This window comes from Drosophila bipectinata, chromosome XR, assembly GCF_030179905.1.
Source record: "Drosophila bipectinata strain 14024-0381.07 chromosome XR, DbipHiC1v2, whole genome shotgun sequence".
Classification (NCBI taxonomy): domain Eukaryota; kingdom Metazoa; phylum Arthropoda; class Insecta; order Diptera; family Drosophilidae; genus Drosophila; species Drosophila bipectinata.
In genome coordinates, this window is record NC_091735.1 from 11479584 (window position 1) to 11501174 (window position 21591).

General features: G+C 37.7%; 2 protein-coding genes across 2 annotated transcripts; both read left to right on the forward strand.

Annotated features, from left to right (window-relative positions):
• Nucleotides 1-9093: 9093 nt before the first annotated feature.
• Nucleotides 9094-10087, forward strand: LOC122322006 (uncharacterized). Its single transcript, XM_070276474.1, is given in 3 exon segments — nt 9094-9360; nt 9363-9545; nt 9578-10087. Coding segments are annotated over 3 exon segments (960 nt in total).
• Nucleotides 10088-15064: 4977 nt separating this feature from the next.
• Nucleotides 15065-18337, forward strand: LOC138925624 (uncharacterized). The gene is made up of 3 exons (XM_070276475.1): nt 15065-15513; nt 15903-17321; nt 17413-18337. Exons 1-3 carry the CDS (start codon nt 15065-15067, stop codon nt 18335-18337), a joined length of 2793 nt encoding a protein of 930 aa, XP_070132576.1.
• Nucleotides 18338-21591: the final 3254 nt, after the last annotated feature.

Sequence of the window (21591 nt, forward strand, 5' to 3'; positions counted from 1 at the left end):
TATATATCCGGTTTTAACTGCAAGGGTATATCAACTTCGGCTCCGCCCGAAGTTAGCTTTCCTTTCTTGTTTAAGTTAACCTTGACAATAGGAGTTTGATAAATACAAGCTATGAATCTAAAAAGTTAATTTAGTAAATCCAGTGGATGCTTCCTCTTGAGTCTTCTGATGGTGGTGCTGCTGTCCAGCAAATTGGTGGCACATGTGTTTGGATGTCGTGTTAGTTAATCCTTGTATTTAGCGGCGAAACTTCTAACTTCAGCGCTGACTGTAGGGATGCCCAGTTGAGCATGAATAGTCAGAAAAAGTGGTCAAATATCCTATAGTGCACTGTCAGTGTGCCGGCAGCGCTGCGGCAAAATTTCCTACCTATGCACGAGAGTTTGCCCCACACTGTCATAGAATAATGATTAATTTTGATTTTTACATTTTTGTTTAGAGAATTATCATTATTTTGTGATTTTTAAAATTGATTTTTATTCCATTAAAGGCTCAGGAAATAAACATATATTGGTAAGAAAATATGTATTTGGACTTTTCTTTGCCAAATTCATGTAACTTAGCCTTTCTATCATTAACAACTGGAATCCGAAAAGCAACATCGTCGGTAGCATCGACCGAACCATAGGTACTTCTTTTGATTCGGTGGAAAGTTTTCTGAAACGTCTCTGCTCTGGAAGCTAATTCACACATGCAAAATAAAGGATCCTAATTCCAAATCCATATTCCAAATCACTTTATTTTTAGGTTTGTTTGTTATGTATCCTATAAGAACAGCTCCAAACTCTATGCAACGACCTCGAACCTTATAGTAACCAGGCATCAGTACCCGTATTTATGGTGGCATGTTTAAAAAAAAAGGATGCACGGAACTTTCCGTCCACTTTCGATTGAGAAGCTTTAAAAATTTTCCAGAATTGTTTTAAGAAGGCATTCTTTTTTTCCATTTCTCAGCTGAGAGTACAATATTAATTTTCTAAAATTGTCGTGAAATCAACGACCTTCCCCAAAATTTGGTGAATAGTTAAGTTATATATTGAGGGTCTTCATCCATTTGGTTAGTCGAACAGGATAGCAGAAAAGTATCTCGCAAATAAAACAGATATCCATTCCGAGTTGTTTTAAGGGGGGACATCTGAGTAGAGTTTCGAAAAAATCGGAAATTTTTTTTTTCGCTTCTTTAGGGTTTCTTAAAAATTTTTTAGGGTCTTAAAAATAACATATCAGAAGATAGAGTCCGGCAAAAGTGTCTAAGTGTCGAAATTTTCCATTCTGCGGCGATGCCTCAAAGGTATGTATATCCCACAGTACTTAAAACTTTAAATGCGTTTTTCTCGAAACCGCTTTTTTTGAGTTGGCCGAACACATAACTCAAACAACTCTTAACCTATCGATCTAAAATTTTGACAGTATACTCAGAATACCTATGTCTATCGACACACGTAGGATTTTTTTTATATTGCTTACTTTTTTTATCAAGAATTTTGTGACGTTTTTTGTTCGTGAAAATTGAACATTTTCTTCAATCACTCACCGTTTTGGAAAAAATCAATATATCGAAAAAACGTTTGTCGATAGCCGTTGATGTACAGAAACTAACCAAACTTGATTTTTTGTTTTAGATCAAAAATTAAAGACGTTAGGTGTTCGGCCATGGACCCCTTTAAAAAATAGGGCCTACGAATAAAGGCTGCAGAGCCGCCATTTTGTTTTCGATTTATTAAAAAAAAAATGTATTTTGTACTTTAAATATAATATAATAAAACCTCATTTACAAATTTTCGATTGGCTCTTTCATTTGGCCAAAAAAAATTCCAGAAAATCAGCTTTTTTTTTCGCCTGTTACTCAGATGTCCCCCCTTAAGTACACAATATATTATTGTACTTTACGACGAGTACCGGGTATAAAAATCCTTTTCACAGATTTTGCTTCTATATAGTTTCTTTACAGGACATGTTTTTGATGCAAACCAATTATTTAATAAGTATTTTTTTTTTACATTTCAATGCCAAACTGTTCCGATGGCTAATCTACACGTACAAACCAAAAAGCAGGCAAATCGGATAATTTGTAGACGAGTTATAGACTTTTTAGTCTGATTTTATACTGAATCGGTATTATGGCCGTAGGTTTGTTGTTGTTTTGCCCAAGCGCAAAAGTGTGCAACAAAAATTTGATGCTGAGAATCCGTACCGTTAAAGCTGAAATTATAAAGGTTAGTTAAATTTTCTGTTAAGGGGGGACATCTGAGTAGAGTTTTGAAAAAATCGAAAATTTTTTTTTTCGCTTAAAAAATTCTTTTGGGTCTTAAAAATAACATATCAAAAGATAGAGTCCGGCCAAAGTGTCTAAGTGTCGAAATTTTCCATTCTGCGGCGATGCCTCACAGGTATATCCCACAGTACTTAAAACTTTAAACGCGTTTTTCTCGAAACCACTTTTTTTGAGTTGGCCGAACACCTATTTGACAGTATACTCAGAATACCTATGTCTATCGACACACGTAGTTTTTTTTCATTTTGCTTACTTTTTTTTTATCAACAATTTTGTGACGTTTTTGGTTCGTGAAAATTGAAAATTTTGTTCAATCACTTGCCATTTTGGAAAAAATCAATATATCGAAAAAATCCTACGTATGTTGATAGCCGTTGAGATAAAGAAACTAACCAAACTTGATTTTTTGTTCTAGATCAAAAATTAAGGACGTTAGGTATTCGGTCATGGACCCCCTTTAAAAAAATAGGGCCTACGAATAAGGGTTGCAGGGCCGCCATTTTGTTTTCGATTTATTAAAAAAAAATGTTATTGTGTAGTTTAAATATAATATAATAAAACCCCATTTACAAATTTTCGATTAGCTGTTTTGATTTGGCCAAAAAAAATTCCAGAAAATCAGCTTTTTTTTTCGCCTGTTACTCAGATGTCCCCCCTTAAGGGGTTTTATTTTTGTGCGGTGTAGTTGCACCGCACAAAAAAATTGAATTTTATCCATTTTTTTTTCACACTATAGAAAATATTTATGAAAAATGTTCTACCGACGTTGTTTAGTACATGTTTCTGGGTACTTATTTAAATTTTTTCAGAAAAAAATATTACATAATAAAAATGTTATAGCCGAATTCCCGGATCGTCTTTTTTCGATGGTGCTTGCGGTGGACATATCCCAAAAACAATTCATCGGAAATCCAAAATTCATTTTCATTGTATTGTCTAGTCCGTGAACGAAGGATTTTTAAAAATTTTGATTAACAAAAATATGGCGACGTTTTTAACAAAAAATTGACTTTTTCAAGGTAAAGATTTTCGATTTTTATGCTTTAAAAAAGGAGTTTTCAAAAAAATTGAAAATCCCTCGTTCACGGACTAGCTAATATCTAATAATAGTGTTGATCGGATTAATAGTTTTTTAGTAATCGTGTCCACCGCAAAGGTAATTTCGAAAAAACAAGATTCTGAGATAGTCGCGTTTAAAGTTTCAAGTTTGTTCAAGTTTTCATGCAGGTAGTGCTCTATAAATAGCTAAAACTTTGGTTCTAATGCTCCGATCGTTAGGAATTTTCGTGCAAGTATTCTCAACAGTATATACTTAAAGAATATGCAATACAAAAAAATTGATTTTTTAATCAATCACAACTGTATATAACCCCTTAAGTATACAATATATTATTGTATTGTACGACGAGTACCGGGTATAAAAATCCTTTTCACAGATTTTGCTTCTATATAGTTTCTTTACAGGACATGTTTTTGATGCAAACAAATTATTTAATAAGTATTTTTTTTTTACATTTTAATGCCAAACTGTTCCGATAGCTAATCTACACGTACAAACCAAAAAGCAGCCAAATCGGATAATTTGTAGACGAGTTATAGACTTTTTAGTCTGCTTTTATACTGAATCGGTATTATGGCCGTAGGTTTGTTGTTGTTTTGCCCAAGCGCAAAAGTATGCAACAAAAATTTGATGCTGAGAACCCGTACCGTTAAAGCTGAAATTATAAAGGTTAGTTAAATTTTCTGTTAAGGGGGGACATCTGAGTAGAGTTTTGAAAAAATCGAAAATTTTTTTTTTTCGCTTAAAAAATTCGTTTGGGTCTTAAAAATAACATATCAAAAGATAGAGTCCGGCCAAAGTGTCTAAGTGTCGAAATTTTATGCTGTACGGGTTATAAATAAGTACAAAAAAAAAGCAAAAAAAAAGTTAAATTGTCTGTGGAAAAGATGAGTACCGGGTATAATAAAGTCGGGGAACTCGACTACAGCCGTCCTATCTGGTTTTTAGTCATAAAGGCGTTTACCGTTTTTAAAAGGTGCCTGTTTACAGATTTCAACACAAAATATAACCAATAATGTTTGTTTTAAAAATATCCTGAAAGCACAATTTCATCGATTTCAGTAGGTAATGCAATATTTTCAAAAACATAACCTGCTATTTCGGCAATTTTATGAGCTTTTCACTTCGATTTATGATTTACTGTAATGTTATTTATTTAAATTTTTTTGAATTGAAAATGTGGGCAGGGGTGTTAGGCGGTTTTATAAAATTCCACAAATTCACCAACGTAGACATTCCCTCATTTTTTTTACAAGCCTATTGCATGAAATATTACTCAATGCTTCATAATATCATAATATTTTCATTTAAATAATTTATAAAAATTTGTTTAGTAATTCAAAAATGTTAACATTGCACAGTGGTCCGGCTTGTATGAAGAGAGCCGCCAAAAATACTTCTAGTTGAGGTAGGGACTGGAAACTTGGCACAAAATATTTATATTTTATTCTAAAATAATATGTTAAAATCAGCCTGATCGTGCAACTATATCATATAGCTGCCATATAACTGATTGATCGAAAATGCTATAACTTTAGTGTTTTTACAGTTAGAGAGTTCAGTTTTTGTACGAGTGCTATATTTGACAAAATAATACTACCTACCAAATTTCATGAGGATCAGCCGACTATATCTTATAGGGGCCATATAAATGTTTGATCGGAAATGACCCAACTTTTGTGATTTTTAAGATAGATAGTTGAAACTTCGTGCAGATTCTATTCAACTGAACCGTGCAGGTCGGATCAACTGACCAAAAATAGAATCTGTACTAAATTCCAGCTTTCTATCTTATAAAACACGGAAGTTGGGTCATTTCCGATCGTTCAGTTATATGGCAGCTATAGGATATAGTCGGCCGATCCGGGCCGTTCCGACTTGTATACTGCGTGCAAAGGAAAGAAGGGTGTGTGCAAAGTTTCAAGACGATAGCTTCAAAACTGAGAGACTAGTTCGCGTGGAAACAGACAGACAGACAGACGGACATGCTCATATCAACTCAGGAGGTGATCCTGATCAAGAATATATATACTTTATAGGGTCGGAGATGTCTCCTTCACTGCGTTGCACACTTTTGGACAAAATTATAATACCCTCTGCAAGGGTATAAAGATGAATAAATTCAAATAGCTAGACCAATTGTAAATAAGAATTGGTACATTTAAAGTCCAAATTTTGACTTTAAATGTACCAATTCTTATTTACAATTGGTCTAGCTATTTGAAATAATTCATCTTTTTGTTTTAATCTGCCTGTTCGCTTCAAGAATAGCATCGAAAGTGATAGCATGATATTCATTGTGAATTGCAGCGTAAGCAACGTGCAAGTGAAGCTCTCCGCAAAAAGCTTATTAAACATTTTTTAAACAAGTGTTTGTGCCATGGAAGTTATTAATATTTTAAAGAAAGGTATTAACTTTCTTTTTTCAATAAAAAGTATATGTGGTATTTGTTGTGTTTTATGTAAATCATTTTTGTATTTAGTACATAATTGTGAACGTTCTTAGTTTGTCTTCTCTGTGTTTGGTTAGAGTTTTAGTTGTGATGGCACTCGTTGGCATTCACAAATCTTTTTGTATAATATTCTTAAGCATTTTAAGAATATAAGAAAGTTTAGTTTAGGTGCCGTAAGGTGCCGTGCGGCTTGCAAAATACAAAAAGGTAACCTAACCTTAATTTGAAAAAACCGGATATATATCGCAAGAATCAGATTTAGTTCGCCGATCCTTATGAAAATATCATAATATAACCAATCTATTACAATACAAAATCTAAAAAAAGTCCCAAACTTCTATCTTCAAGAACACCGAAGTTGGTATTTCTACCAAAACCATTTCCGATCATTCAGTTATATAACAGCTATAAGATATAGTCGGCCGATCCTTATGAAATTTGGTAGGTTGGATCAACTGACCAAAAATAGAATATGTACAAAGTTTCAACTATCTATCTTAAAAAGCACAAAAGTTGGGTCATTACCGATCAAACATTTATATGGCAGCTATAGGATATAGTTGGTTGATCCTTATGAAATTTGGTAGGTCGTATTTTGTCAAATATAGCATTCGTACAAAAACTGAACTCTCTAACTGTAAAAACACCAAAGTTATAGCATTTTCGATCAATCAGTTATATGGCATCTATATGATATAGTTGCCCGATCTGGCTGATTTAAACATATTATTTTAGAATAAAAATATAAATATTTTTTGCCAAGTTTCCTCAACTAGAAGTATTTTTGGCCGCTCTCTTCATACAAGCCGGACCACTGTGCTGTGCATTGAACTGCTAAAACGAATGCAGCATCCCAATAAAGCACAGTACGAAAACGCCATCGTAACCATCGTTTTTTAGTTGCCTACTCTTGGGCAGAATTTAATATAAAACTCTGTTAACATTTTAACTGAAAATTAAAACTTATGGTTTTCAATAGTATTTTAAATATTGATATTAAATAAAAAGTTTCTAAGAAGGACCTTTAGAACTCTTCCCTTGCTACGCGTTACTCTCATCAGAACTCTTTTTGCTTAAGGATATGATTTAAAAAAAAAACCATATACAGAAATATTACAGTTTACAGAAAATATACAGAAAAAAATACAGTTTTTTTATTTAATATCTTCTTAGATATTGGTCTTAACAACAAATTTCTGAAAATAACATTTGAAACTCTTTGCTATCTACCTCGAACTCAAGTCAGAACTCTTTTTAATTAATTAGCTTGCATTACTTACTAAGTCGTGAAATGTCGTTGCCACTGTTAAACCTCTGTTAAGAAATTTTGATTTTAATTTGTGGATGACTTTTTAAGAATGGGTAAAAAAAAAGTATAAAGTAAATGTATACTTTAAATTAAATCTTAAAACTTTAAATTCTGGTTCAATTTTAAAGGCTATTTTAAGGTTTTAAAAAATAGGACTTTAATTTTTTAATTGATTATTTTAAATACCCAGCACTATTGAAAAAAAAGTATGAGGAATAATTTGATACAAAGATAACCAGTTTTTGGGTGAAATTTCAAAAAAGTCCCTGCTAACTTTATCGTTTTATTTAAAAATTTGAAAATAAATATTATTATTGATTTCGCCCTTGATGCTTAGATGGCGCCACATTTGTGTTAGATTTAATTTATCTACATGAGATGAAATGGTATGACAATTTTTAACCCTTTCATGACCACTTTTACCTTTAAAACATCAGAAATTTCAGCCGCAATTGTGCACGGTTACAATATTTATTTTTTATCATATACAAAATCATGTCAAAATCAAAGATGGCGGGCATAGATAAAAAAAAATGACTTATGCTAATTTTTATGCTGAGGTGTCTGTAAAATTTATGTTTGGAGTAAAAATACGACGCATTTTGGTTGTTGAGTTAGCTGATTGGTCGGCAAGCTCCCTGGTATGCGATATTTTCAAGTGTTAGTCATGGATAGTCTAACTCAGAGGTCGGCACGGCCCTATCTCGGGGGCATAGGAAATTTCTCTGCCCGAGCTCTGCCACACACACACAGCATAAATGTGTGAAATGTCATGCTCACAGCCTACTTTCTGCTATTCGTTACTAACACTAATGCGGTAAAATCAATTCAATGTATTGGGGTGCCGACCACTGGTCTAACTGATACAAAATTTGTGTCTTGAGAAGTAGAGCCATTTTTGAAAATAATATGTGTGAACATAAAATTTTATGAACAAAATTTAAATACTTCTAGACCAGATAGACCAGGTAAATTAAAAATTTACCAATATGAGAAATTGATCCAATGTACCCACGCATAACAAATTTGTCACTTTTGGTACATTTGTACCAAAAGTGGCAACTGTGTTTGTAACAGCTTTTTTTTTACGTGCGATTGTGTAAGTAAATACGAATGTTTTGACACAGCCGTCTAGATGGCGCCGCATTGATTTAATGTATTTCTTATCTACCTGAGAGGAAGTAAGTATTTGACATAAAAAGCTAAAATGTATTTATATACTGTAAATTTAAAACAAATAAACTTATGTAAAAAATGTTGTCCCCAAATTATACCTACATATATGGGATTTGCTACTCTAAAATTGGACAAGTTTGCCAAAGTGTGGTTTATTTTTTGTAGGCTTCCGATTATTGAAAAGCATATTTTTTGGTCTTCTTTAAAAGAAGTATAATTGAATTAAACAGTTTTTTAAAAGTTATCATGTTTAAAAACGTGACAAACGTGCAAGTGTCGATATCTAAACTCTCAAATTTTCGTCACAGCTATGACGCCAAATACATTTTCTAATATATCTCGCTTTAAAACGGTGATAAAAATGTCATCCACTTTTCTAACTTTAGCCTCTTAAGAATATTATTCTTTCCTGGCAATACTACGATTGAGTTATTGAATAACTTTATCCGTATCAGGCATTGTGTTACATAATATGTATATTAGTACATATATATTTAATACTAAGTGGAAACGGATAATTTTTTTTTTTAAATCAAATGAATGTCTGCGAAGTAGTGTTTGTTTGTTTTTTCCTTGAATTTGCTGTCAACATAAAAACGGTTGTATTTATGAGCCCAGTTTCGTATACCTGGGAATTATTTTTAACGATGCGTTTGCCATAAATAAATAATTGTCTAAGCTTCATAAATTTCTTGACTTAGTTTTAAACTGCGTTTAATGGTATTTTTAATAGAGCTTTCTTCACTTGCTTCAGTCAGTTACTCCAAAGCCCTAGGTGTGCACGGTTGCGATAAAAATTCTCAAATTATTGGATTCTACCATGTCCAGCAAGTCATGGACCTTGCCACGTGTCTCGGAGTCTGGCCTATCCGCCTACACACTTCTGAATTCCGTGCGGTTCACCTACGCTCTATGCGCCTTCACCAGCTCCTGCCTTCATTCTAACATGCGGGGCATCCTGGGCATTATCCTACTACAGATGGTAATGCCTCGTTCGGAGGATCGTGTTGAGAATGTTTTCGAGGTGGAGAGCAATGCCACCAATATAGCTAGATGCAACGGGTCTAGTCCGCAGCAGGATGAAAGTTCTCTGCTTAAAATAAGCATGTTGGGGATCTTAAGTTGAGTCGCAAACAGGAGCTGATTTTCCTCGGCATTTACTATTACGGCTATGTGGTTTCGGTGTTTTTCTCCGGCCGTTTAGCCGATCGGTACAGCCGAAAGAATATATTCCTACTCTCGCACATTTTGGAGGCGGTGTTTTGTCTCCTGCTTCCGAGGCGATGCAGTTAAATCGGCGCCAGGTGATCCTCACTGTGACGGTTGCGTTCCTAGGAGCTCTTGCCTCCAAGTTGGTCTGCATCCTAGGCGCCAGCTACGTAGAACGGCGTGTCGGACCCAACCAGGACTGGATTCGTCGGGTCCTGTATGTGATGTGCAGTACACTTAGCATCAGCTTCCTTTTTGTCATCATCATGGCGGACTGTGGGGACACGATACTGGTCATTGCCATGTTCGTGCTTTTGAGAGCCTCAACTGACCTGGGATTTAACTGCTATTGGCCGACTCTGCTGTACATGGCGCCCTCCTTTGTGGCCAACGCATTGGCACACCTGTCTGGGTTCCTAGCACCGCTCCTTGTCGCTTCCCTTGTGGAAACGGGCAGCAAGACCGAGTGGAATGTCGGTCTTTTGACTCTCATCTTCGTCAATGCATTGGCTCTGCTGGTTTTTGGACTCTTTAGCAGCACCATCCTTCAGACCTGGGATCCTTGCAGTTTCATGAATCCAAGTTGTTCTGTTGAAACCAAATAATATAAGAAACAAGAACGTAATATAGAGATGATACTTCACTATTAAACCAATGTCTTTTAATAAAAATTTAAAAAAGACCGAAGTTAACCATTTCCGATGGTTAACTTATATGACATCTATAGTCTGCTGATCCCACAAATTGGACCTAAATATAATCCTTTAAGAATCCCGAATAGCTTAAGTTATGGCCTATTCGACCAATCCGTTATATGGAAGCTTCTTACTTGCGTATATACTGACTGCCAAGGGTGTGGGCAAAGTTTCAAGTCGATATTTTCAAGTAGAAAACAGAGACTAGTTTGCGTAGAAACAGACAGACAGACAGACGCACATGCTTATATCAACTCAGGAGGTGATCCTGATCAAGAATATATATACTTTATAGGGTCGGAGATGTCTCCTTCACTGCGTTGCACACTTTTGGACAAAATTATAATACCCTCTGCAAGGGTATAAAAATGTGCAGGCGGCCAAGAGGCTATTTGCAATCATTGCTCGTCCAAGTTAAAAACAAAAGGAAACACTACGAATATTTTGCATCATCTTAGAAATACCCATAAATTTTTCGATGCAACAAAAAAGTGTGACCCTAAAGGGGCCCATCCACAGGCGAGCATGTTGGGCGAACATGTTGTGCTCGACGAAATTTTTCTTGTGGATGGTAGTGTTCGTCAAAATGTTCGAATGAAATTCAAATCGTTTTATTTTGACAACGTTGGCAACAACATGCTCGCCAATGGATGGCAATGTTGGCGCGAACGTAAGTTAGAAAAACGTTTTGGTAGAGCAAAATGAATACAAAGTTCCTGCTACATTTTATTTATTGCCTAAAAAATGAGCCTGCGCTATGGCACGCCAAAAGCGGTGCATACTAAAACAAGCATTTGCGTAATAATGCATGCCTCACGCATTTGTGTGTCCTGTCTTCGTATCTCAGGCTCTACTAAATTTAACAGTTTTTCATATGTAGAACTGTCCATTCGAAGAAAGTTTTTTAAATCCATAGGAGACGTTTCATGCAACTTCTTAAAAAGCTTCGTATGTGTGATTTTAGCCACTTCATCCTTCATCCACATACTGTGCTTCATTTTTTTTTTGTAACCAAATACTTATTGACATAAATGCAATTGCAATGCCGCTGTCGTTGTCCGTTGACATGTTGATTGTTTAAAAATTTATCGAAGAATGATGTTCGCACGCATGTTGGCTCTAGTTAGTGGGGAAAATGAAATTCAAGTAGGCGAGCATGTTGGCGAACATGCTTGCCTGTGGATGGGCCCCTTTAGTTAACCTTCTCCAAAAATGTCAGGGCTGAAATGAAGACGTTTTTTTGTACAAGACCCTTGTACCACTCAGAATTTATAATAGAATATAAAAAATATAAGAAAAAAATGAAAAAAGAAGAGCTTTCAGAGTTAGAAATTTCAAGACTCCATTTATATTTTTCATTAAAAAAAAAATAAAACCAATCAGATCATCAGTTAAAAAAAAATAAAAATGACAGTGCCGTAGATCACTCACTAGTATTTTTTCCGGTACACTGACGACGAAAATTTTAGCTATAGAATTGAATGGCGTTGCCGGATCAAAAATAATAAACAGCTGATTTTGGGGTGTTGAAAGAATTAATTTTATTTATTTCGATAGCTAAAACAAGGAGCGAAAATTTGAAAGAAAAAAATTGTCGGACCGAAAAATTTTCGGCCCGCGAGGATGAAGTTAAGCTAATTAATGCGGTCAAGGCGAAGCCCATAATATAGGATTTGACCCGCAAGGGGCATTTTAATGCCACAAAATGGCATTGAAATGATTTGTGATTGATTTTAACTTTGATTTTGACCCAGTTTTCTTTTTCTTAATCAGCTCCTTAGCGGCGAAATACATAAACAAAACACCAACATCCAATCGTTTTGAATTCATTTTTGCTTATTTGTTTTTTGTTTACAAACAACAGCTGTTCAGTATTACCCTTTTCCTTAATTTTTTTGGTCACACTAGCTCGGTAGCTGAATAAAGTGGACTAAGGACTTTTTACTATGCTATGACAACATTGGAAAGGAGAAAAAGAAAAGATACCCTGACAATATAATTGTAACGGAATCTGCTGCTGAAGTAGAGCTTCAGAACCTATTAAACTGAAGTTATTGAGGAGTTTGATGCGGATTCAATAAATGATCAATCATTAATTGGAAAATGTGGATTTGATGGCAGCTCGGCACATAGCGAATATAAACATCAAGTCGAGAATAATAATTTGGAGGACGCGAATTTGTTTGTTACATCCTATGGAATGTAAACACATACAAATTATTTGGAAATAATCCTAAAAAACCATCCAGGATGGATGGATTATTTGGAAAAATCCTTGCCCATTATCCACACGATTCTGTCGTCCTATAAGACTTAAATTTAAAAAAGAATCCGCTGAAGTCTCAATGGAGGAATATGAATATTTCAAAGCTAAAATACTTAACCTATTACCAACCCAATATAAACTAAATGATGTAGTTATTAATGTTACTCATTTGCTGCAGCTGACTATGGTCGATGGTAAAGTTTGTAACGCACTTTCCCAATCGTCGTCAGCCAAATGTTATTTATTTAATGCCAAACCACCTGAAATGAATAACATAAGAATCAAAAAGAATTTCGTAAAAAAAATGGGACTCATTGTAGACAAACCAAAAGTTGGAGGATGTGGATCCACAAACGATGGAAACAAAGCCAGAGAGTTTTTAAAAACAGTGTCTGCCGTAAATAGACAGTAAACAGTAAATAAATAGATGTGGTAAAATATTAAGAACATTGTCATCAGGCTATTGAATTAATCCTGAAAGTTTAGAACTTATGCAATAAATACAGCTGAACAACGAACTAAACAATACTCGTAATAATCCCAGCCACAGTATATGTTGAGAAACGGACTCCATTCTGGCGGCGTTGCCAGTGTTCGGGTTGCCATGGCAATGCAGATCGACGCGTCGTCTTTTCTTAGTGTTACTTTTTCTTCTTTATACACATTCCGGCGCTGCGTCGCTTTAGTTTTTTAAGTTACTTATTCTTCAGCAGTGAATCCGTGAACACACAGCATAGTACATACAGTCCACTTCAATAAAAATATTTGGAAAATCAACATCGCACTACATTTCTCATCATAGAAAAGTTTGGTCCTTCGAGCCGGATTGACTGGAAGAATAATTCGCTTGGTATTGCCTTAAATGGAGGAATACAAACTACTGGTTGCGGGCCGCCGCAGACTCAAGAGTACGATCACGAGGATCGTGTCCTTAGCTGAGCGTTTACCTGCAACACAATCAAAGGATGGAATCGATGTTTTGCTGGAACGATTAGATTTTGCATGGAGCGAATTCGAAAAGCTTGGAGATGCATTATCCGTTCATGATCAGGTCGATGGGTACGTAGATCCAGCCGACGACAACGCAGAATACGAAGCAAGGTACCTGAAAGCAAGGGAGTTCCTTGTCTCAGCAAAGCGCTCACTGGAGCCACAAGCACCATCAACAAGTCAATGCAATGACTCAATGGGCAGTGGAGTCGCACTTCTCCAGTTGCTACAACAACAACAACAGATTCTGGATCGTATGGCTGTTTCCGACGCAGCAAGTACACCTATTTCAAACAATGGCGTCGTGGACGCAGAACCAATGCACAATGAATTACCGAAAATTCAAATTAAGCGTTTTGCTGGAGACTACAAGGAATGGCCAGCATTTCGAGACATATATGACAGTACCATTCATAAGAAACGACATCTATCAAATACGCAGAAGTTTCATTATTTGAAGTCACTGTTGACCGATGAGGCGGCAAGCCTTATTTCACATTTACCAATAACAGAAAGCGCATACGAAACAGCAGTTTTGCGTTTAAATGAGAGATACGACAGACCACGCCACATTGTTTATTCCCTATTGGAGAAATTCACGAAGCTGCCGGAGACCACAAAGATTGATGTATCGGTCCTACGTAAAGTAACTGATGGAGCAAATGAGATAGTTCGAGCGTTGGACGCGATCGGAGAAAACAAACGAGATTGCTGGATCATCTTTTTGATTTTGCAAAAAATGGATGCCGAAACACGCCGTAAATGGATCGAGGACAGCCGCGATCTGAAGTCACCAACAACCAACGATTTGGGATTTGGGATGGCAAACCTAAGCAGCAGGAAAAGGCAAAAAGACCTATGCATGCCAACGCCATGTTGGCTGTCGAGAGGGGCACTAACGTCAGAGGCAAAATGAACGAGCACCACCTAGCAGGCTCTGCGGACTTCCTGGCGCTGAGTGTTGAGCAACGGCGATCAATGGCAAAGGAAAAATCGGTATGTTTCAACTGTTTGCGATCGGGACATTTTACAAGGCAGTGTGAATCCAAATTCAACTGTAGAACATGCCACGGACGACATCATACGCTACTACATGTACAACAAGCTGCATCCGCGCAAGGCTTTGCAGCAACTACGAACACTTCGCAGGCTACGGTACAGGACGTACCAACTGGAAGGGAGAATCAACGTAATCAGGACGAATCTCAAGCTACATCGGTGACAGTGAGTCACATAGCACGAGCACATGGCTCACAATCGGCTGCATACGCACAAGGCCTTGCAGAAATTACACACAAACATGGGCGTCGCCAAAGCACGCTACCGACTGCATTGGTATTTGTTCAGAACGCAAATGGAACATATACAAGCTGCCGGCTACTATTGGACTGAGTTGTCATACATTTCGGAACGTTGCATTAACGCACTTGGACTTGCACGTTCATCATCTCGAATATTGGTATCGGGAATTTCTTCCATCAAGGCTGAGGCAACCAGAGGAATCACACAGCTCAAATCGCGATTCACAGACAGCGCACTAAAGATTACTGCACACGTTCTCAGGAAGATCACATCGTCTTTGCAGAGAAACAACGTCGAACCATCATCACTCAAGGAATCCGTCATTCCTGATGGCGGATACCGACTTAGCTTCGGTGGCTCCGATAGACATTCTAGTGGGGAGCGACTCCGTTTGGACCACGCTAACGGGCAAAAAGATGCACGACAACATGGGCAATCTTATTGCCATATCCTCTATATTTGGATGGGTCATCACATCGGTTGGAGTTAATCCGTCTCCAACAACTACAACGCTATTCTCCACATGCAACATTGACAGTACACTACAACGATTTTGGGAGATAGAAGAAGTCAGCAGCTACGCTCGCAAGGATCCAGACGAAGACACGGTGGAGAAACATTTCCTCGAGACGCACAAAAGGGACAACAATGGAAAGTATATCGTCGAGCTACCATTCAAGACGGCAAATCCGAAGTTTGCAGACACACTCCAAGGAGCACAAGCTCGCTTCATGGCTGTAGAAAAACGGCTACAGCGCAATCCGGATCTACGAGAGAAGTATGTAAAATTCATGCAGGAATACTTAAGTCTTGGTCATATGACCGAAGTTAAACCATTGAGCAACGATTCAGGTAACCTCTTCTATCTGCCCCATCACCCTATAGTTGGACGAAAACTTAGGGTCGTATTCGACGGGTCATTCAAGGACGCAAAGGGAGTGGCTCTGAATGACACACTACACGTTGGGCCGAGCATTCAGCGCAACCTTTTTGCTGTTTGTCTCCGCTTCAGAATGTATAGATATGTATTCTCCGCAGACATTGTCAAAATGTTTTGCCAAGTTTGGGTAAGCACCGATCATCAAGGCTACCAAAGAATTCTATGGAGAGAGCATCCATCTGCGCCTTTGAAGCACTACCAGTTACGCACTGTAACTTATGGAACAGCTTGTGCGCCCTATCTGGCTGTAAGGGTATTGGAGCAACTGGCACAGGATCACAGAGACGAATATCAACTGCATCGAGAATTCTTCTAGAGGACTTCTACGTCGACGATGTACTTACTGGAGCGAACCGCGAAGATGAGCTACTAGCAAATAAGAATGAGCTATTACAACTGATGTCACACGCCAAATTGGACCTTGACAAGTGGGTATCCAATTCATTACTAATATGTAAGCCCGATTCCAGAGACGCTATCAGCACGGGAAACGAACGAGTACAAGATTCAAAAAAGGTTCTTGGAATTTACTGGAATCCAACCGACGACACGCTGATGTACCAAACCGGCTTGACATCAAATCCGAGCTGCACTAAAAGGCAAATCCTCTCAGATGTTGCACGTATCTTTGACCCACTTGGCCTACTATCGCCAATTGTGGTACAATTCAAAATCATGTTCCAAAGGCTATGGTTATTGGATCTCGATTGGGATTCGAAACTTCCACCAAACATTGCCGAACAATGGTTCAAGTGCAGAGCAGATCTCGACACGCTGCGAAAGTTGCAAATACCACGATTTGTCCTTAGCAAGGAGGACTCGATTGAGCTTCACGCCTTCTCCGATGCATCGACCAAGGCATATGCTGCTGCTGTTTACTGCAGGTGCCGAAACAAGGACGGAACCTATTCGGTTTCGTTGATGGCTGCCAAAACCAGGGTAGCACCACTGAAACAACAATCCTTACCTCGACTAGAGCTGTGTGGAGCGCTGCTGTTAAGTCGCCTGGTACGATCACTCAAGGAAGGGCTACGACACATGGAAATTCAGGTTGTTGCATGGTGCGATTCAACTATTGTTTTATCCTGGCTATCATATCCACCATCGAAAATGAAAACCTTCGTCGCAAATCGCACTTCGGAAATTCTGGAACCGTTGCCACGGCATACCTGGCATCACGTAAGCTCAAAGGAGAATCCCGCCGACTGCGCATCAAGGGGAATGACGACTTCCCAACTACTAGAATTTCACCTGTGGTGGAACGGGCCACCATGGCTGCTCAACGATGACGAGTACACGGCTAAGGTACAAAACTCTGAAACTAGTTTCAAGTTTTCAGATCATCATGCACAAGACGAATTGAGGACCACAGCCATGCTCACTCGTGAGAGGATGGACGACTCATTTTCAGCGTTCGACGACCTTGTTGAACGCGTCTCATCCTGGCAGAAGCTGGTACATACCGTGGGCTATGTTCTACGCTTTATCCGACGACTGAAAAAGACACGAAACCGAGCGGAATCAACCACCCTGTCTTTTGAGGAGATCAAGGCAGCACGACTTGTATGCCTGAGAAACGCACAGGCGTGCTTTGGAGAAGACCGAATGCTTCTTGGAACACGAACACTGGGTAAACTTGCACCCAGGTACATCGGCACTATTTGTAATAACTCGTCAACGTTATTGGATTATTGGTGCACGAAATCTGATAAGGAAGGTAACTCACAACTGTATCAGATGCTTTCGTCAAAGGAATCATACTACGCACCAACTCATGGCCGATTTGCCAAGTATCCGAATCACACAATCGCTTCCCTTTGTCAACTCTGGATGTGATTACGCTGGACCAATAATTCTTAAGGATCGAAAGGGTCGCAACGCTAAGAAGTCAAACGGATACATATGCCATTTTGTGTGCCTCGTCACTTCGGCACTACATCTGGAACTCGCTACTGACCTTAGCACAGAGGCATTTCTAGCAGCCCTCAGAAGATTCATGTCCCTACGAGGAAAATGCGCACAGATCTACAGTGACAACGGTAGGAACTTTGTCGGAGCAAAGCGAGCACTGGATGAGATGCAACAACTTCTGGCATCTACAAATCACAGAGACCTGGTATCACAGACTCTGGCAGACGAAGGCATTAACTGGGTTTTCATTCCGCCGTATGCACCTCACTGGGGAGGAAAATGGGAGTCCTCCGTTCGATCAGTCAAGCTGCATCTGCGCCGCATCATTGGCAACACTATCCTGACGTTCGAGCAGATGCACACCTTACTAGCTCAAATCAGTGCAGTGGTAAACTCGAGACCATTGTACTATACACCGGACACCGATGTCACATATCTATCTCCAGCACATCTGTTGATAGGCAGATCATTTACAACCATTCCTGAAGGGGACCTGAGCCACATCCCTGAAAATCGACTTGACTACTGGCAAGGCGTTCAAGCACTCTACCAAGAATTCTGGAAGCGCTGGCACCAGGAATACCTCACTACGCTACAACAACGTCCAAATGGAAAACACCGCAGCCGAATTTGGAATTGGGAACCGTCGTCCTCATCAAGGATTCGAATACTCCACCAGCCTCCTGGCCACTGGCAAAGGTTATCGCAACGTACCCTGGAGCTGACGGTATGGTTCGGGCTGTCAAATTGAAAACTGCTACAGGAGAAGCAACTCGACCCATAACCAAGATTGCTATACTACCTTGTTCAGAAACGATGTTTCAGGGCGGGCCGGGATGTTGAGAAACGGAATCTAAAATGGCGACGTTGCCAATATTCAAGGCGACTTTTATTCATGTTGCTGAAAAGCTAAGCAACATACATCTTCTACTTAAAATATGTTACCATGGCAATGCAGATCGACGCGTCGTCATTTCTTAGTATTAGTTTTTTCTTTCTTTTCTTTATACGCATTACGGCGCAGCGTCGCATTTAGTTTTTAAGTTAGTTATTCTTTAGCAGTGACTCCGAGAACACGCAGCTTCTGTACAGTCCACTTGAAGAAACTATTTTGGGAAAATTAAATACGCATTACATTTCTCATCAGATATAGTCGGCCGATCCGAGCCGTTCCGACTTATATACTGCGTGCAAAAGAAAGAAGGGTGTGTGCAAAGTTTCAAGACGATAGCTTAAAAACTGAGAGACTAGTTCGCGTAGAAACGGAAAGACAGACGAACAGACAGACGGACATGCTTATATCAACTCAGGAGATGCTCCTGATCAAGAATATATATACTTTATAGGGTCGGAGATGTCTCCTTCACTGCATTGCACACTTTTGGACAAAATTATAATACCCTCTGCAAGGGTATAAAAAATTACCAGATCGTACCACTATATCCTATAGCTTCCATAGGAACGATTGCATCAGTGATGGCGCTTTCATGAGAGAGCAGTCATAAAATCATTTCTAATGGTCAGATCAGGCTAATATTTCTACTGTAAGTTATTTACAAATATAATACTAAAATAAAAAAATATTGGAATGATTAATTAACTACTAACTGCGGTTTATTAACCGATTGATTAACTGCGGCTTCTTCAGAAAGCTCTCCAATCGATAATAAAGAATGTTTTATAATATCAGGAGCATGAAGTAAAACTTTATGAACCGATGGGGGGAGATAAAACCTCCAGTTCGATCCAGTAGGATCGAATTCGACATACTTTTTCGTCCAATTTGTACGATAGGTGAAGAAAATATTTAAAAAATCGAATATACGCATGAAGCGGTGACAGTCCAAAATCAAATCGCTCCTCATAAACTTTTTTTTTTTTTTTTTAAACTTTAAGGTTGTTCATTTCTGTTGGCTTGGCTATGAAGCATTTTGTGGATGTTGTTTCACTTTATCATTACAAACTTTACCATCAACAATGGTAAGTTGCAAAGAATGTTCGATATTAATATTTCAACAACATAACAGACACAGAACAAAAACGTGCTTCCCTCCTAGATAGAGATAGAAAAAGAGGTTAAGTTGCATTTTTTAATAGCAAATGTGCTGCGGCAGGCTTCCGCAGCTGAAATAAACAGTTTTATAATCTTTAAATATTAGTATATAACAGCACATCAATTTCAATTGGGGGCAACCGGGGGAATTTTTCCAAAATTTCCGGGGGGAAGTATTTACATAAAACTTTACATATACGAACTAAAAAGACGCACATTTTTATACCCTTGCAGAGGGTATTATAATTTTGTCCAAAAGTGTGCAACGCAGTGAAGGAGACATCTCCGACCCTATAAAGTATATATATTCTTGATCAGGATCACCTCCTGAGTTGATATGAGCATGTCCGTCTGTCCGTCTGTCCGTCTGTCCGTCTGTCTGTCTGTTTCTACGCGAACTAGTCTCTCAGTTTTAAAGCTATCGTCTTGAAACTTTGCACACACCCTTCTTTCCTTTGCACGCAGTATATAAGTCGGAACGACCGGGATCGGCCGACTATATCCTATAGCTGCCATATAACTGATTGATCGGAAATGGTATAACTTTGATGTTTTTAGAGTTACAGAGTTCAAATTTGACGTGAGTGCTATTTTTGGCAAAGCATTACGACATGCCAAATTTCATAAGGATCGGCCGACTATATCTTATAGCTGCCATATAACTGAACGATCGGAAATGACCCAACTTTCGTGTTTTTGAAGATAGAAAGCTGAAATTTAATACAGATTCTATTCTATATTCCGGTTTTAACTGCAAGGGTATATCAACTTCGGCTCCGCCCGAAGTTAGCTTTGCTTTCTTGTTAACAAAGATTTACACGAAACGCAGAACAAATTATTTATATATAGTAACATATCAACAAAATTTCTTTAAGTGTATATCAGTAAATTTTGTAAACCGAAGCTGAAGCCTTTTGTATTGAACAGAGACCGTAATCATTATAAGTAATATATTTAAAATAACTTTGTAATGATTACTCAACGATTTTGAATTTTTTAAATCAAGACTAATAATTATTTTTAATCGAAAAAAATAAAAATCACAAATAATCATTAAGCTTGAACAAAAAAAATAAAACTCAAAAATAATGAATACTCGTAATTTTTATTTTTTTTGATCAAAAATAAAACTCACCAAGCAATAACTTTTGATCCTTTAAGGATATGGCCAATATTGTCCTATGTCCTTATAAAGGGACCCTAGAGCAATAATTGACAACAAAAACAACAAAAATACATTTTACCAGCAGCAGCAGATATACACAATTACCAACACAATGATAATAATGATAATCATCATAATGATCAATGTGATAAAACTTACCTTAGGCCGAAAGCGTACGAGAAGAGAAAACAAAAGATGACAGCGGAAGCGCACGCGCTTAGATCTATTTTTAGTAGCGCTATCTTAGTCTACCAGGTCTATGCATATGAGACGGCGTTTCCCAATTCTGGGCATTTTTGTGGGCGTTTTTGGAGCAGAGCTTTTTGTTCAAGCTTAATGATTATTTGTGATTTTTATTTTTTTCGATCAAAAATAATGTTTAACCATAGAGTAAACCAGAGTAAATATAACAATTAAAAATTAAAAATCATCAAGAATATTCATAGTGTATCCTTAAAGGATAAAAACGTGCTAGTCAAGCTTGTTCTATATTGATTGGAAGTGATTGATTTATTCATTTAAAAATAGCGACAATAATCATTATTTACGGTCCCTGGTATTGAAATTCGTAACCCAGCTGCAAATAGCCTCATTCCAATTTTTGGAAAAACATAAACATTTAATTATTCCAATTCGGCTGAAAACAGCCTCATTTCAGATTTCCAATTTCTAAGAGTCACTTCAGATTGAAAACAAAAACAATATTTGGGTAAACAGAAATCCCGACTCAAATTTTTCTCACTCCTTTTAAGTGAATTAAAACTAAACAGATCAAAACATTCTTAAA

What these genes read in the sequence shown, in the direction of transcription:
- LOC138925624 (XM_070276475.1), top strand. Translation starts at nt 15,065, where the DNA reads ATGGCGGATACCGACTTAGCTTCGGTGGCTCCGATAGACATTCTAGTG. An exon ending in AATCCGGATCTACGAGAGAA is followed by an intron (nt 15,514 to 15,902) that starts GTATGTAAAATT and finishes CTTATGGAACAG; the next exon opens with CTTGTGCGCCCTATCTGGCT. An exon ending in CTGGGTAAACTTGCACCCAG is followed by an intron (nt 17,322 to 17,412) that starts GTACATCGGCAC and finishes CAACTGTATCAG; the next exon opens with ATGCTTTCGTCAAAGGAATC.